Here is a 16,118-nt window from a genome sequence, read left to right on the forward strand (position 1 = left end):
TCATATCCAAAGTGTGCTTTAACTTGCCGACCTCCTAAATAGGAATGTACGTCATGATTTTGATGTTAAATATCGGGGTTATTGCTGCAGCTAGAAGCCATAACCCTAGTATAGTTTTTTCCCTTGGGCAGACGGCTTTCCGATAAAAATGATCCCAGCGGCGGATTCGCCACAAGATCACTTTCATAGGTGGCGGGAGAGGTGCCTCCCCTCTCACCACTTCCTGGTCACTTTTAAGCTTACTGGAGCTATCCGTTAAGTCTGGACACAATCCGATGTGGCAGTTTGCTGGGCAGGTAGTCGAGTGAGGGCAAGATGGCCCCCACTCAGCTCTATGCCTTTGGAGGACCGGAATGACCTCTGACATCACTTCCAGTTCTCAGGCATAAACACAAAAATTTTCAAAAATATTTTGACCTCAGGACTCTTAATATAGAGGACCTGTCATTCCTATTTCTATTACAAGGGATGTTTACATTTCTTGTAATAGAAATAAAAGAGATAAAAAATGTATAGAAAATAAAGGGACAGCGTAAAAATAAAAAGTAAAATAAATAATAAAAAGAAAATGTAAAGCACCCCATCCCTTCGTGCTCATGCGCGGAAGTGAATACATACATAAGTCATGCCCGCATATGTAAATGGTGTTTAAACCACACATGTGAGGTATCACTACGATTGGTAGAGCGAGAGCAATTATTCTAGTACAAGACCTCCTCTGTAATTCTAAACAGGTAACCTAAAAAAAATGTAAAGCAACACCTATGGAGATTTTTAGGTAGTGTAGTTTGTCGCCATTCCACAAACATGCACAATTTTAAAGCATGACATGTCAGGTATCTGTTTACTCGGCATAACATCATCTTTCACATTTTTTTTATTCAAGACCGCTGTGCAAATGCAGTGTGACATAAAATATTACAACATCCGCTCTAGGGTTATATATATAGGGTATATATATATATATATATACATACATAATGTTTGGGGGCTCTAAGTAACTGATTTTAACTTGTAAGCAACAAATGTCAGAAAAAGGTGTCAGCAAGTGGTAAAATATAGTGCACTGTAATTAACAACTTTAGTAACAGCCCAATCTGGAATTGATGATAGCATTTTTTAATTTCCAACATGCAGAATAGGAAACTAGCAAAAAAATCTTTAGACTGTTACTAACTTTTGTTTTAAGGGTTTCATGTCACTGCACATTACTGTATGATAAACAAAGGAACATCTTTTATTGTATAGAATGTGATATTTGACAGGCTTCCTAATCCTTCCTTGAGTTTATCTCTAATACTACCCTACCACTGAACTGTCTCTGAATCAGTTGCAATGGTTTGTACATCATGTACATACAGTATGATCCATTGTCAAGTATCAGAAATCTGCTACCTAGCATTTCAAGTATAGTTTCTGATTTTAACATTGCCTTTAAATTAATACTTGTTTTAGCTGTTTTGTGCTTGGTTCAATAAAATGGTATTTTGTATGGGGTAGATGCTTACTGTAGTATTTATCAGACTAAATTGCCTAAACCAGAGGGATTTAGTAAACTTCAGAAAACATTAATAAGCAGCTGTCATAAGCAGATGCTGATGTTTGTAAATGTCCATAAGTCAGTGCAAGGTGGGTTTTTCTGTCATTAGCTACTACTGCCGAAAGTACATTTTGGCATGCAATAAAAAATTTTGCATCCTATGAATGTAGCACAGAACCCAGGCCAGTTTTGCAGTTTTGTTCAAAGTTCTATTTCCTATTAGCTGCACGGCAGCCAGGCAAATAGCTGCTCCACAGTCTCAGTCACAACTTAATAAGCAAGCAGTGTTTCTCTTTTTGAGCTTTAATGCTGGTTAAACTTGGTTAGGGTGTAGGGTGAGCTTTAAAATACTTAAAATTAAATGTGAAGTACAGCAGAGGACACGCTCTGGTTATTACTAAACTCTTTAGGGTGAATCCTTCTAGACGTAGGTGGAAATACAGCTCAGGAGTCTCCAGTTATAGAAGTAGTCCTAACTCCCTAAGCAGGGACCTTGTTGAATCCTTTGAGCAGGCCCCTCAGCTCTTCCTGAGCTGGGACCTCATTGGCCTCCTGCAGAATTCAGCTAAATGACCCAGAGGAGGACAGCCCTCCAGGCTGAGTCTTGACCTTCATGATAAGGACCCTACAGTTCAAGGCTCCAACCTTGGGGGCTCAGCTCCCTACTGGTCATTCTTTTTTCCAGTAATTGGCTGAGGTTGTATGAACATGCAAGTCTAGGGTCTGCCTCTTTCTTTTTTTTTCTGCCTCTTTCAACCCACTACATACTTGAACTGACTAGAAAGAATGGGAAAGTGGTCGAGTCTGCAACCAGCAAAACCCAGAGCAGCCTAAAGCAATCAACCTCTACTCCACTGGCTACAGAGGAGCTGACACTAAATTTGCCTTAATCCTATTAGCAACCCAACTAGCTAAGAGGGTGCTACTTGAAGAAGAAACATTGTGCTATGATTCTGTATAGCAAATATGCCAGATTAGACTGGGACAACTGGCTAATTCATGCACATACACATTACTGAAAGAAAGAATGCTTAAGACTGAGACTGAAACTGCTTAAGTGGGATTTAGGATGGAGAGTGGGGTAAGGTTGATGAACAGAAGCAGCTTCTGCCAGAGATTTGATAATCTTGGTAGCAATGGCCCGACAAGCATTAGCTTGGTGCTCCATGTCCCTGAGCTGCACTGGAGTAATGCAAAAAAGGCATTAGGGGTGCAAGAGACTGATGATTTCTCCATAAAAAGTATCTATGACTGTCCCTGCATGTGATAGTAAAGAAATTAAGTAAACAAAAAAGTATTATAATTAACAATTAAACACATAAAAACATTCAAAAGACAGTTTAAATTGTTACTAAAGCCTCAGTTTTTTTTAAATTAAAATAACAAAGATGCCTATACTTACCTGCTCAGTGCAATGGTTTTGCCAGAAATGCCCCGATCCTCTTCTTCTGTGGTCCCCCTTGGGCAAACCAGGCCCCTCTTCTTTGGCTTGCTCGCTCCTGAATCCCTCTGCTGCATCCATTGACACAGACAGTGGGACTCAGCCACGTCCCAGCATCACAGCTTTTGATTGACAGCAGCAGAAGCAAATGACTATCAATCTGTCCAATGAGGGAGACAGCGGTGAGAGCCACTGTGTGCATGCACATCGCTGGATCAGATCAGGCTCAGGTAGGAAAAAGGAGGGGTCTGGGGGGGATCTGCCACAAAAAGGTATTTCACCTTAATGCATTGAAAGAATAAAGGTGAACAACTTTAAGGCTCTAGAACCACTTTAAAAACATAAATTTCCTTACTGCTTTTATGTGTACACGTGCAACCTCACAGATGTACTAGCACCTAGAATCACCTATCATGGAACACATACAAGGTTTGCCCATCATGCTAGAGGTACAAGAGTATACTTAGTATCATCATTTGGTTTGTATCTTAAAGAGAAACTCTACTTTTGCTGAGGCCAATAAATCCCCTTAATGTACAGCACATTGCAAGGATTTTAACAAACTTTGTAGCAGAGTTCTACCCATTTCTGTTCTTAAAGCAGCCATTTCTGTGTTTATTAAAAGTCATCAGCTACAAAAAGTGTAGCTTCTGACTTTTAATAAACACACATTCACCTGTCCCACGATCAAGGGATGCGGCTGCCTGAAGCTTCGATCCATTCCCTCTCCTCTTGGCAGCGCCGGCATCACTAGTGTGGGCACCTGGCTATAACTGCTTGCTGCTTCACAGCCAGGTGCACATGTGCGAGTCGCGATGTGCGTCCTGAATGGCTGGGCAATTTTCTGGGACCTGTGATGTGTCCCAGAAGATAGCAGGGAGGGAGGGGGAGAGGTGAAGCGGAAGTGCAGCCTGAGCGGAAGTGAGAGCAGTTACCTGTCAAAACTAGGTACCTGCTCCCCCCAAAAAAATCACATGCTATATGTGGCATATCAGGGGGTCAGGACTGGAGTGCTTAAAGTGGAAATTCCACTTTTGGGTGGAACTCTGCTTTAAGAAAAAGCTGTATGTCCCTTGGAATATTAATTCCTGAATGGCATTGTCTGTGTTCTATATAATCAGCTGGTGCGCTTTCTGAATTCTAATAAGAAAATGTGGAAGTGTCTTCATCCCTTTAGAAGCAATTTACTCCTATGGAGTATCTCACCAAAAATATCATTCCTATTGCCTAAAATCTGACTTACATCTTAGTGCAGACATTTAGGAAAACCAGTGAGCCAATCACACAAGTAAGAGAATAGAGAACACGTGTAGAGAAGGCCTGCAGGTTGTGATGCATTGATTTTTACAGAAAACTACAGGGCTGCAGACTTAAAGGGAAGGGTCATTTTAATAACATTAAATTAGAATGTGTACAAAGAATAATGTGTAGTAATGCATAGTAAACAACGAGAAACTATCTTGCATTGGTTATTCTAGAGCAGGTTACTTACTAAAAGTTGGTTTCTGACTGCTTACTACAGGATAGCTGACCATTTGTGAATGTTCCCTACTACTGCATAACATTAGATTTTATTTTGCTGCAATTCCGAGACTAGGAATTTGGTTTTATTTCCAAAGTAGAGATCATTATGCAGACTTTAAAAATGTAGAAACTGTAAAATGAACACCACATTAGCAATAACCAGTGGCGTACCAATAGGGGTGGCGGTCCGCCCAGGGTGCCACACATTAGGGGGGTGTCAGGGAAGACCAGGGTGACACCCGGGGCCGGCCGCCAGACTGCTTCCGCCTCGGAGGAGGAGGAACTGTTTAAAGCAGAGGATGTGAGAGAGACTCACTATCACTCCCGAGCCCTGAATACACAACGATCGGCAGGCGCTGCCGGAGTTAACTGTGCTGGTTAATGAGAAGGCGATTGGTTGCTAGGACCGCCTATCAACCAATCACCTGCTCATTAACTAGCACAGTAACTTCTGCAGTTCCCGCCGAGGCGCCGATCGATGTGTATTCAGGGCTCGGGAGTGACAGTGAGTCTCTCTCACATCCTCTGCTTTAAACAGTTCCTCCTCCTCCGCTCTCCTCCTAAAAAGGTAGGGGGGGGCGGGGGTTGTATTGTAAAGGGGTTCTTTGGAGGGGGGGGGCTTTGTATTGTAAAGGGGTTATTTTGAGGGGGGGTGGCTTTGTATTGTAAAGGGGTTCTTTGGAGGGGGGCTTTGTATTGTAAAGGGGTTCTTTGGGGGGGGGTGGCTTTGTATTGTAAAGGGGTTCTTTGGAGGGGGGCTTTGTATTGTAAAGGGGTTATTTTGAGGGGGGGCTTTGTATTGTAAAGGGGTTCTTTGGAGGGGGGGCTTTGTATTGTAAAGGGGTTATATTGGGGGGCTGTGTAATGTAAAGGGTTGTATGGGGGATGGGGCTGTGTAATGTAATGGGTTCTATTGGGGGTCTGTGTAATGTAAAGGGTTCCATGGGGGGGGGTGGGAGCTGTGTAATGTAAAGGGTTCCATGGGGGGTGGGAGCTGTGTAATGTAAAGGGTTCCATGGGGGGGTGGGAGCTGTGTAATGTAAAGGGTTCCATGGGGGGATGGGGACTGTGTAATGTAAAGGGTTCCAATGGGGGGCTGTGTAATGTGAAGGGGTCCAGGGGTACGGGGGCTGTGTAATGTAAAGGGGTCCAGGGGTACGGGGGCTGTGTAATGTAAAGGGGTCCAGGGGGTACGGGGGCTGTGTAATGTAAAGGGGTCCAGGGGTACGGGGGCTGTGTAATGTAAAGGGGTCCAGGGGAATGGGGGCTGTGTAATGTAAAGGGGTCCAGGGGTACGGGGGCTGTGTAATGTAAAGGGGTCCAGGGGAATGGGGGCTGTGTAATGTAAAAGGGGGTCTCCATACATTTTACACGTGACACGTCAATGGGCAGTTTGTCGCCTGGGGGGGTGCCAGATATAGGATCCGCTCCGGGTGCCAAATGCTCTAGGTACGCCCCTGGCAATAACAAAAAGTAAATCTGAACATTCAAATTGTTTTTTTTTTTTTTGCTGTCTTTATGTATTCCTTGCATATGCGCTGTGCCCCCCACACTTTTACATACACCTAGCATTCTCTATTTGTTGATTGTAATTAGAATACATCTAGTAGGACACCTGTAACCGCATCAGCTTTTATTGCTGATGTGATTCTAGTATGTGACAATTACAGTAATTTTAAAGTAATCATCAATGGCAATAATCATCACTGATGGTATACATTTTATGGAAGTAAAGTAATAAAAGAATCTGTCAAGGTGACATCTGTGTAACAGAAATGGCATTAGTTGTCAGTACTTGTATTTAAGCATTTTAGTAAATAATATTTAATTGATTGATAAATAGAAATAAGCAAATGGTTTCATACAAATACGAGTCTCTTTAGACTTCCTTGATTCTGTTGATTATACATAAACAATAGATTAGAATTTTAAGCACTTGCTGATCTTTACCCTTACATTTTTACTGGCTAGAGGTACATGAATTATTCCACATGAATGTAAATGCACCCTGGAGCACCAGAACATGATTCTTAAATAGATTATAATTTTGTGCATTGCTCTTGCAGAAAAATAGGGTAATTGATAAATGCAATTCTCAGAGGTCTACAGTACATACAGTACAGGGGCTCTTGTATAAAATGCCTGAAGTGTTTTTCTTGCATCAAGCAATCAGTCAAATCACCCCATCCTGGTATCTGTTCTGGATAAGAAAAATAAAAGGGAGAACTTCATGAAATACTATATGCATTTGTAATCGGGGTTCATTTGGGCATGAGAATAATTGTCTTAGCACTCAACTGTGTGGGCATCTTTTTGCAGAAGTAAAACGCTCTAAAATGACCAAGCCACATTCTAGTAATACTCATCTTTAGGTGCAGTTCAAGCCTTCTGAAATGCCCACAGTTCCTTCTGTTGACCATGAAATGTATTAGGGAAATTAAATCACTGAAATATAAAATCTGCAGTATTCTTTTGGATCCACTAATTCTTAGATATGCCAGTCTTTCTCTTGAATTTGAAAAGGAAACAACATATTTTTTGCAGTTCCAAGATAATGACAAAGATAAAATGTTTTGTTTATCAGTTAGTGTAATTATAGCTAGGATTTTTTTTTTTTTTTTTTACCAATTTTTACCAAAATGTCTACTTCCAAATCAAATTATTTTTATAGAAATAGTTTGCTTGACTCTTAGTGTAACCTATGTCCACCTGAATCTGTTTTATAGTGTTCTTTGTTCTAGCCTCTTTCACCCCCTACCTGCTAAAAACAGCTGAAGTTGAGTAGGTGTTTTTTCTAGGGAAGGGTGACGTCATGAAACACTCACATAAGACACTGTGTGCCAAGCACAGGCCAGCTGTTTCTATGGAAAGCAGTATCTCTGAAAATGCTTAACAAATACATATAATAAAAATAGCATAATCTGTAAAGAAACTGAAATGAACGTCTTTTAGAAGTTATAGAGCCCCCACAATATAGCATGTTTTTCATTATTTAACTGTTTAATAGCCAGTCTTCAGATTTGCTGCCATATACCTCCACCACGTTAAAGGGTATACATCTTTGTAGTTTTTAACTCTGTTTGCAATGTTCTATTGTGCACTATATAAAAGGTACATTAATTCTCATCAATGTATGAAGCTTCCAGTGAGCTGCTTGGACAATTTTGTATCTAACGTCTATCCTCCTTCTTCCTGGTTCTCTTTCAGATAGCAAAGCTATGGATGAAAAGGTTTAAAATCACCTCTTTCCTAAGGGATCATGTCTTGTTAATGTTTGTTTGTGACTTGACCTGTTTGGTTCCTTCATTTTACTTGTGGAATATTGCATGTGCTCCTTCTGGTTATCCATTCTTTTGTTGCCTCCTAAGAACACCAAATGTGCATTGTTAAACAGGATTCTCCTAATGCTCTTAAAGTGCTGCAACATACAAGCCTGTTGCTGAGTCAGCCCTCTATTTTACTCATGAATTTATCTCGGTTAAATGGCTTGGAGGATTACTTATTTAGACTTGTGACACTTTTTTGTATCCACGTGTCCTTTATTTGTTTGTGCTGTTTGTTGCATTGATAATAGCTATATACTCCACTGATAGTTCACCAATTTTTAGAGTATATTAAAACGATGAGTAACATACAAATACATGTTATGGCCTGGAGCTGAGCCTGCTTAACATATTTTCATGTTAGGTGTTCTGCGTATGGTTAGTCTTAAGTCATTGAACAAGCACTTGATTTATAAGAAAATATTATCTTTATTTTTCTTTTCTCTACAAAAGGCTCGAATAGTTGGTGGCGGTTCACTGGATGCATCCAGACTTTATCAAATACAAACATCTGGCGGGTAAGTAATTACTTGTCTACTATTCCTAAAGGATTGTTTCTACCTGTTATGTGAAAACTAACAATCAACGCTGAAAACAACACTTTCTATTTCTTTTCAGGTGAATAGTAAGTAACAGGTCTTTTAAAAAGAAACAATGGGGTGGATTCAATAAAGACAAATAGGCTGTACACTTTGCAAGGGACTTTTCCTAAGCTATTTTTCCTTTGCACACTGTTAGATGATAGAAGTCATCAGAGCGCCACCTCATTCACTAAGTTAACGATAAATTCTCTTGCAAAGTGAATAGCCGCTTTCCTTTAGTAAATCAACTCCTAGCTTAGAATTCAAATTGTTTGGTATTTATGCAGGAAAGTCTAATAGTAGTTACACACCTTTTGTGGACATAGAAAACAACAGGTCTTTTAAAGAGAAATGATGGGTTTGATTTACTAAAGGCAGATAAGCATAGTGAATGTGGTGAAATATCACTTTTCAAGGAATACCCAATCACGTGGAAGGAAAATTAAAACAAATAAAAAAACTACAATATTTTTGCTTGCATGATAATGATGGAAGTTGGCAGAGCTTCATCCCATTTGCTAAGCAATGCATACATATTCTTGCAAGTGAACAATCTATTTTCCTTTATTAAATCAACCCCAATAATTTAGAGTTCAAGTTGTTTGTTGAATATGCAGTTATGGTCATTATTTGGGGTCACAATATTTGAAGTATTAGCTCATTTGTGCGTGCCATTTGGCTGTCTACCAGTTGGTAAGACTGCAATTAAGACAGGACGCATGGCAGATGATACTGGAATTTTCCGTTTCAGAGGTGTTAGCACCTTTTCTTAGACCAAAGGATAGACTCCTTTTGTTCAACCACATCTGCAATTACATTGTCATTTTATGTTTTATTGTGTATCTCTTGATATCATTTTTTCAAATAACTGAGGGTGTATAAAAGTCTTCATTGAAGCATGGGGTCTGACGAATCTACAACACGGATGGGGGTTACACCCCTTATTGTGTAACTAGTGCCTTGAGTATGTGTTATTATTAGGGCCTGTATAGACTGGATTTGGGCTTGGGTCAATGGCCAAATGCAGGTTGCTTATTGTTGCATTCCAGTTGCATTCAACAACAGTTTAAGAGGCTTTCTCATTCAGAATTTACAAACAAGTGCATTGGTTTACAGGAAACCTCTTTCTGATCTACAATTGACCGCCATCTAAGCAGCATCAACCTGCTTAAAGCTTATTTTGCATTTCCATTGACATTTCTATGGGGGGGAGAAGCAGTTTTGAATCGATCAAAAGCCCACTTATACAAACCTTTTGTATGTATTTTGTTTTAATACCAGAGACCTTTACAAAACACATTTTAAATTAGCAACATGCTTAAATAATCCAATGAGAGGCACTTATGGAGATACATTTTGCCAACTAGACAACAAGAAGATGAATATGAAGCAAGTAATTTGGTATATATAACTGGTCAATGTACATCTTTGGCAGCACACAACGGATCAACAAGTACTGTCTGAATGTTTTATTGTAGAATGATCACATCACAATGGACAAAGTGCAACATTTGCAGGATCCCTTCGTCAGGCATATGGTCCTGCATGGATTCAAAATATTGCACTCGGTCCATTGTGATGTGGTCGTTCTACAGTAAAACTTTCAGATAGTACTTGTTGATTCATGGTGTGCTGCCAAAGATGTACATTGACCTGGGATGTCTCTATTCTCCAGCTGGTTAATGCTGCAGCACCTTTCATGTCTGAGCCTAATACAGGAGTGTGTGCAACAGTGATGTTAGTAACTGCATTAAAGTAAACGGCGTTACTTAATGCAGTTACTTTAGAGGGTGGTGGGGAGGGTGCCGGCGCTGTCCGCGCTACTGGCCTCACTTGAGGAGAGTAGAGAGAGTTGCAGAGTGTACAGCCAGCGGAGTACAACGTGCCAGGCCCAGGCCATGAGGAGGCCATATAATTTAATTTAATATATTAAATTAAATACATAGTCCACCACCAGTCCACCACCGCCACAGTCGTCAGGCACAGCCAGCCAGAAGAGTTGAGAGGCAGCACAGGCAGACAGACAGGCCTGGAGGACGGAGCCAGACGGACCTCAGTGTGCCTGGGCAGGCCACACCACCACCAGCCAGCCACCACCACCAGCAGCCAGGCAGCACTGCAGCACAGGTACCAAAAAACAAAAAAAAAATCAAAATACGGTTACTCACAGACTCAGTCACAATCAGGACAGGAGGACTTAGGACTCAGACCCTCACCACCAGTGTGCCTAACCACCACCAGCAACCACCACCACCAGCCAGCCAGCAGGTACCAAAAAGCAAAATAAAACGGTTACCACAGTCAGGACTCAGGACTCAGACCCCACCAGTGTGCCACACCACCACCAGCCAGCCAGCAGGTACCAAAAAAAAAAAACATAAAATACCACAGTCAGGACTGGAGTGGACTCAGGAGTCAGTACCATGGTACCATCCACCATACAGCCAGCCGGTACCACTCAGAAAATACCACTCAGTACCACTCAGCAAATACCACTCAGGTACCCACTGCCAGTGTACCATGCAGCCAGCCAGTACCACTCAGCAAATACCACTCAGGTACCACCAGTGCCACTTAGCAAATACCACTCAGGTACCGTACCAGTGTACCACACAGTTGGTATCACTCAGCAAATACCACGCAGGTACCACTCAGGAATCAGGATTCACCTGACCACATAGGTGTCTCATTGTCCCACAGCAACATTAAAATAGTGTAGATCACTGTACAATGTTTTATAATAATAATTGCTTCTATTTGTGTTCATTTCCATCATTTAACATATTTAATATTGGGGGCATCCAAGTTATTTGACATATTTAATTATTTTTTTTAAAGTAAGGCAATAGTTACTTTCCTTGGTAATTAGTTACTTTTTTACTGATGTAACTCAGTTGCTAACTCAGTTACTTTTTGTGAGAAGTAACTAGTAACTATAACTAATTACTTTTTTTTTAACTTACATGACCAACACTAGTGTGCAATGAGAATATTGACATTATCATGTATATATACCTTACACAATCTAACTTTATAGTAGTCTAAATTCTGGTAATTACCAGATTACAGATATATGAAAAATACTGTTTGGTGACTATAGGAAACAATGTGATCAAAATGATAGAAAAGATTTATCATTCCAATTAAAATTCACACTTAACCAACTCTGGCTCTAAATCTAACTCCCAAAATAATTTTAGACTTCACAAAAACATGCCAATCAAGCTGTCTTGTAAAGGAAACTCCTGCTGTAGTCAAAATAATTTTTTATAGATCTGTCACTAAATGTTTTCCAATGCAGCACCTGTTCCATAAAAATATTCAGGCTTTTTTAATATGCAATGCTGTATTTAGACATCATGTTGCCCAAATGATGGTGACCTTTTGTACTAGTTCTGCCTTTTGCTATTGTTATTTGTTGTTGATTATTTTAGTAAAACCTGATGCTTTCGTGCGGTGTTAAAGGCCATATGCTGCCTGCTTTATAATACGGCTAGTTTATCTGTACAGAGCAATATATGGAGGAAATAAAAAATAGATTTATGTTTCTTGAACTATAGTGAGCCTTCTGACTCCTTCTACATCTGCTGCATCTCCTGTCCTCTATGGTTCACATGAGGAATTAATATACAAATACAAGCTGCTGTATGACAGTCTTATCAAACACCAAATTCAGTTATTATGTGATGCACCAGCACAGACTAGAACAGTGACAATCTTAACGAGTTGGTGCCCAGTGCATGCAAATATGTGACCATTCAGTGGCTGGGCCTTGGCAACGAGCGGCCGCATATTTGCGTGCAATAGTGCAAACAGTGCTATGCCGAGAGTGCGCGCATTGCACACTACCGACACAGTGACCGACGGCTCACGGAAAGTTCCTTATCGCTGCTTGCGATTGGAATGCTTCTGCTCTTATGATTGCCTTGATTGGTCTTGATAAGCTCCACTCCGCCTCTTAGCATAGCAAACCCCTTAAAGAACCGGTGGTAGCCGGCGCAAAGAGGTAATAACCACTTCCCCTGTAACACTTTTTATTCCACTGTAGTCCAATCAGGCACAGCCAACATGAGGGTGAAAATGCTGCTCTGAATTCAGAAGCAGTGCAGCATCATTGCCACATAATCACTGGAAGCTGCATTACTTGACTTCATTGGCAGACTCAACAGATATTCGTGTGACTTCAGCCTACAGCCTAAATATTACTCCAAAATGGGAAAGTTTTAAAAATGAACAGAGCTGTTGCTATAGCTTTCCTTCAGTTTATTGTAAAATCTCATGCCATTAGTGTACTGCTTAGGGCTAGGTCAGTACTCTAGTACATGGGACACCAAGGAGCACTAACATTGTGTAGTGTCAACCAAGCCAAAATCCTATTTTCCATCAATCTTTCACACAGAAATTACATTTTTCCAGTAAATGCAGGAACTACATTATTTGCCCAAGCTATAAGTATTTTTAGCACAGGTAGCGATGCTAAAAATAGAGAAAAATAGGTACTGAATAAATATTTAAATTGTGTATTTCTCCTACATAGGAAATGCAAACGTTTTCTGGGCTAAACCAATATTCAGGAGAATCGTTTTTTTTTTTTTTTTTTTCTTATTCTGTAGGATTTAGTAATTGTACTGCAGCTTAAAACAAGGAAATACAGATTTAGAGGGCAACTATAGTCTTTTTAATACAGTTTAGGTTACATCTGCTTATGTAAAATCTTCTTATCAGTGTATGTTAAACCAAGTATACACGGCATGGTATGTGTATAGTATTGTAGTTGCAGATGTACATAGGGAAAGCCATATTCTTGCAGGCACTACTTCCAATGCATGGGTATCATATGTTCTAGGCAGACAGCTGGGGAAAAGCATTCTTTAGCAGGAAAGGGGTTTTGTTATTATTTAAAATAATAATAATAATTTAAATTGATATTAAATAATTGGGCCACACACCAATGACGTGTAGAGAGTTCATTCAATTTTAATGAGCATGCAGATGGAACAAACACTGCTGGCCTCAGGTTGGAGGTTTGTCAGTGTATGCGTACATTCCATCTGCATACTAATTAAAAAATTGACTAAACTCTTAACACGTCATCGGCGTGCATCCCAGTTCTTTGGATCCATGTGCAGCATGGAGGGGCCGTTGGCTCCTAGGCTCTGGTACCCAGCTGCAGTGCAGTAATAAAGAGCATGCTTATTTGAAAGTGGTGGCTCGTGCATAGATAATCTAACAATTTGATTTGATAAAGCTAAAATTTGCTTGTGCAGTGAGAATTTGAATACTAGGTCTACTTTATTTAATTAGAATAATTCCTAGTACAATGGTAGTTTATTCTTGACCCAGAGTACCATTTCTTTGAAGATAGTATACTGAACAAAAAGTAATCATACAGCATGGCTGTATTTGTAAAGGACTAACCAATGGGCCCTCAAAAAAATGTTTTTAAATAACTTTTCTTTAAAGCGGCTCTAAAGGCAAAAGTTTTTTTTTATCTTAATGCATTCTGTGTGCAGTAAACCCCCTTAGCTCCCCCAATACTTACCTGAGCCCCGTCTCGATCCAGCAATGTTGTACGAGAGCCTCGGCTGTCTGGGACTCTCACTCCTGATTGGCTAAGAAACAGCAGCGGGCACCATTGACTCCCACTGCTGTCAATCAAAGTCAGTAAGACAATGAGAAGAGAGAGGAGGCGGGGTCAAACCGCAGCTTTGTGTCTGAGAGCCGCAGCTTGACTCAGGTGCCTCCATAGCAAGCTACCTTCTATGGAGGGAGGAGCCAGAAGTGCTGGCGAGGGACCCAAGAAAAGGAGGATCTGGGCTGCTCTGTGCAAAACCACTGCATAGAGCAGGTAAGTATGACAATCACAATGGATGTGGAATTCAAGCAATTTTACACCCAAAAGCAAACATTTGTTAAATTACAGATTACCAATTCTTAGACATGGTGGCTGCATTCATTTTGGTTTTCAGGCTTACTTTCTTTTTCTATTTTCATCTGGAGATCCGGCCACTAAGTCTGTTGTTTTTCAAAAGCACAAGCTCTCCAGCAGTGGCAGGGGTGGTTAAAATGATCAGCTTTTATTTATCTGTGTAAAACCTTTATCATAAAAGAAAAAACCTATATGCTGTAAATGATTATAAAGTGTGCACCGGAGTTTGGCTTCAATATGTTAGTGGGTTTAAACCTACTAATACATTTAACGCTCCCCTCCCCCTAGGCCAGTGATGGCGAATCTTGGCACCTCAGATGTTTTGGAGCTGAATTTCCCGTGATGCTCAACATCTGGGGTGCCAAGGTTCGCCATCACTGCCCTAGACTAACTATGCTGCTATCCAAGGGAGCCCCCAGTGGTCATTCCCCCAGACTAGGGGCACTCTAATACAGAATGTGTTTTACTGTCCAGATCACAAGGGGAAAACAAAGAGAAAAAAGCAAAAGAAAAGAAAATGAAAGCAGCCACCACCAATCTAATAATTGGTAAGCTGCAATATGATACATTTTTGGTATTTGGGGTTTAATACTGCTTGTATTTTCTTTCCACTTTGAAAACATTACAGTTAGCTTATCACATCTTCCCGTGTCTTTAAAGCAGTATCACATTCTTTGCCAGTTTTATGTCTGTTGTCTTTGGCCTTGTGACAGTAAATATTTTACAGTAGCTCATGGCACATCTGAGCAGTAAAGTCTTATTACTAAGATAAAAATAATGTAATGCTTCATACATGTTTAATACGGGTTTGTTCTTCCAAGACTTTAGCATATATCAGTTGCAGCAATAAGAAGCAATGGAGTACACTGGTGGTAATGGGTAAAAAGAGGCCTGTAGTCCCTTGAATAAATTTAGCTTTGGGTTCTGAAAAAGCTCTGAGAGGTTATAAAACAGCCCACCGTGTTATGCTGAACTTGTACTGTTTTGCCTTATGAATTAATAATTCTCTGGAAGATTTGCGAAGTTAAATTATCTAGTCTATCAAGTGAATAACCCGGAACTTAATGTGTGTTGTGCGTTCAGGCATAGCGAAGGGATATATCCACTGTTACAGTAGAAACAGAAATCAAACAAGCAATACTCACTCACTAGTATGAGTAAGTTTTTTTGTTTTGCTATACCATTAGAATTGGATTAATCTAATTCTTTGCCTGGTTATAGCTTCAGTATACTATAGCTGGTTACTGACTTGTCTCCTTTGCTCTGTAGGCTTTTGCACCACATGTCTCTGGTGGTATTATGACCCGAATAGATGTTTTTCATTATTAGGTTGGGTAACCAGCATTTTTCTGCATCTATTTCAGTTGACACCAGAGCACTCAGCATCTCTTTATCTTAAAGTGGAACTTTATTCAGAAGAAAAAGTGGTTGTAAAGGCAAACATTTTTTTTTTTTTATCCTAAAGCATTCTATGCATTAGGATAAAGAAAAACCTTATGTGTGCAGCAGCCCCCCTAATACTTACCTAAGCCCCATCTGTATCCAGTGATTTTGCAGGAGAGACTTGGCCGTCCGGCACTTTCTCTCCTCATTGGCTGAGACGCAGCTCCTGCTGCTGTCAATGAAAGTCAGTTAGCCAATGAGGAGAGAAAGGGTGGGGCCGAACTGTGGATCCATGTCTGAATGAACACACGGAGCTGCGGCTCAGCTCAGGTGCCCCCATAGCAAGCTGCTTGCTATGGAGGCACTCGGCAGGAGGGAGCGACCAGGAGAGCCTGTT

The 16,118-nt window shown here is 40.5% G+C and overlaps 1 protein-coding gene across 1 annotated transcript in view; it reads left to right on the plus strand.

The window, feature by feature from the left end:
• LOC309552528 (protein unc-13 homolog C-like) overlaps window positions 1–16,118 on the plus strand; it is a gene marked incomplete at its 3' end in the record, with an annotated part of 269,895 nt that overhangs the window by 149,292 nt on the left and 104,485 nt on the right. Inside the window, exons 4-5 of the mRNA XM_082253485.1 lie at window positions 7,713–7,735; window positions 8,282–8,346. Of these exons, the coding sequence (XP_082109611.1) occupies window positions 7,713–7,735; window positions 8,282–8,346 (88 nt within the window). The remainder of the gene's footprint in view (window positions 1–7,712; window positions 7,736–8,281; window positions 8,347–16,118) is intronic.

This window comes from Pelophylax lessonae (assembly GCF_965119305.1).
Source record: "Pelophylax lessonae genome assembly, chromosome: 4".
Lineage (NCBI taxonomy): Eukaryota > Metazoa > Chordata > Amphibia > Anura > Ranidae > Pelophylax > Pelophylax lessonae.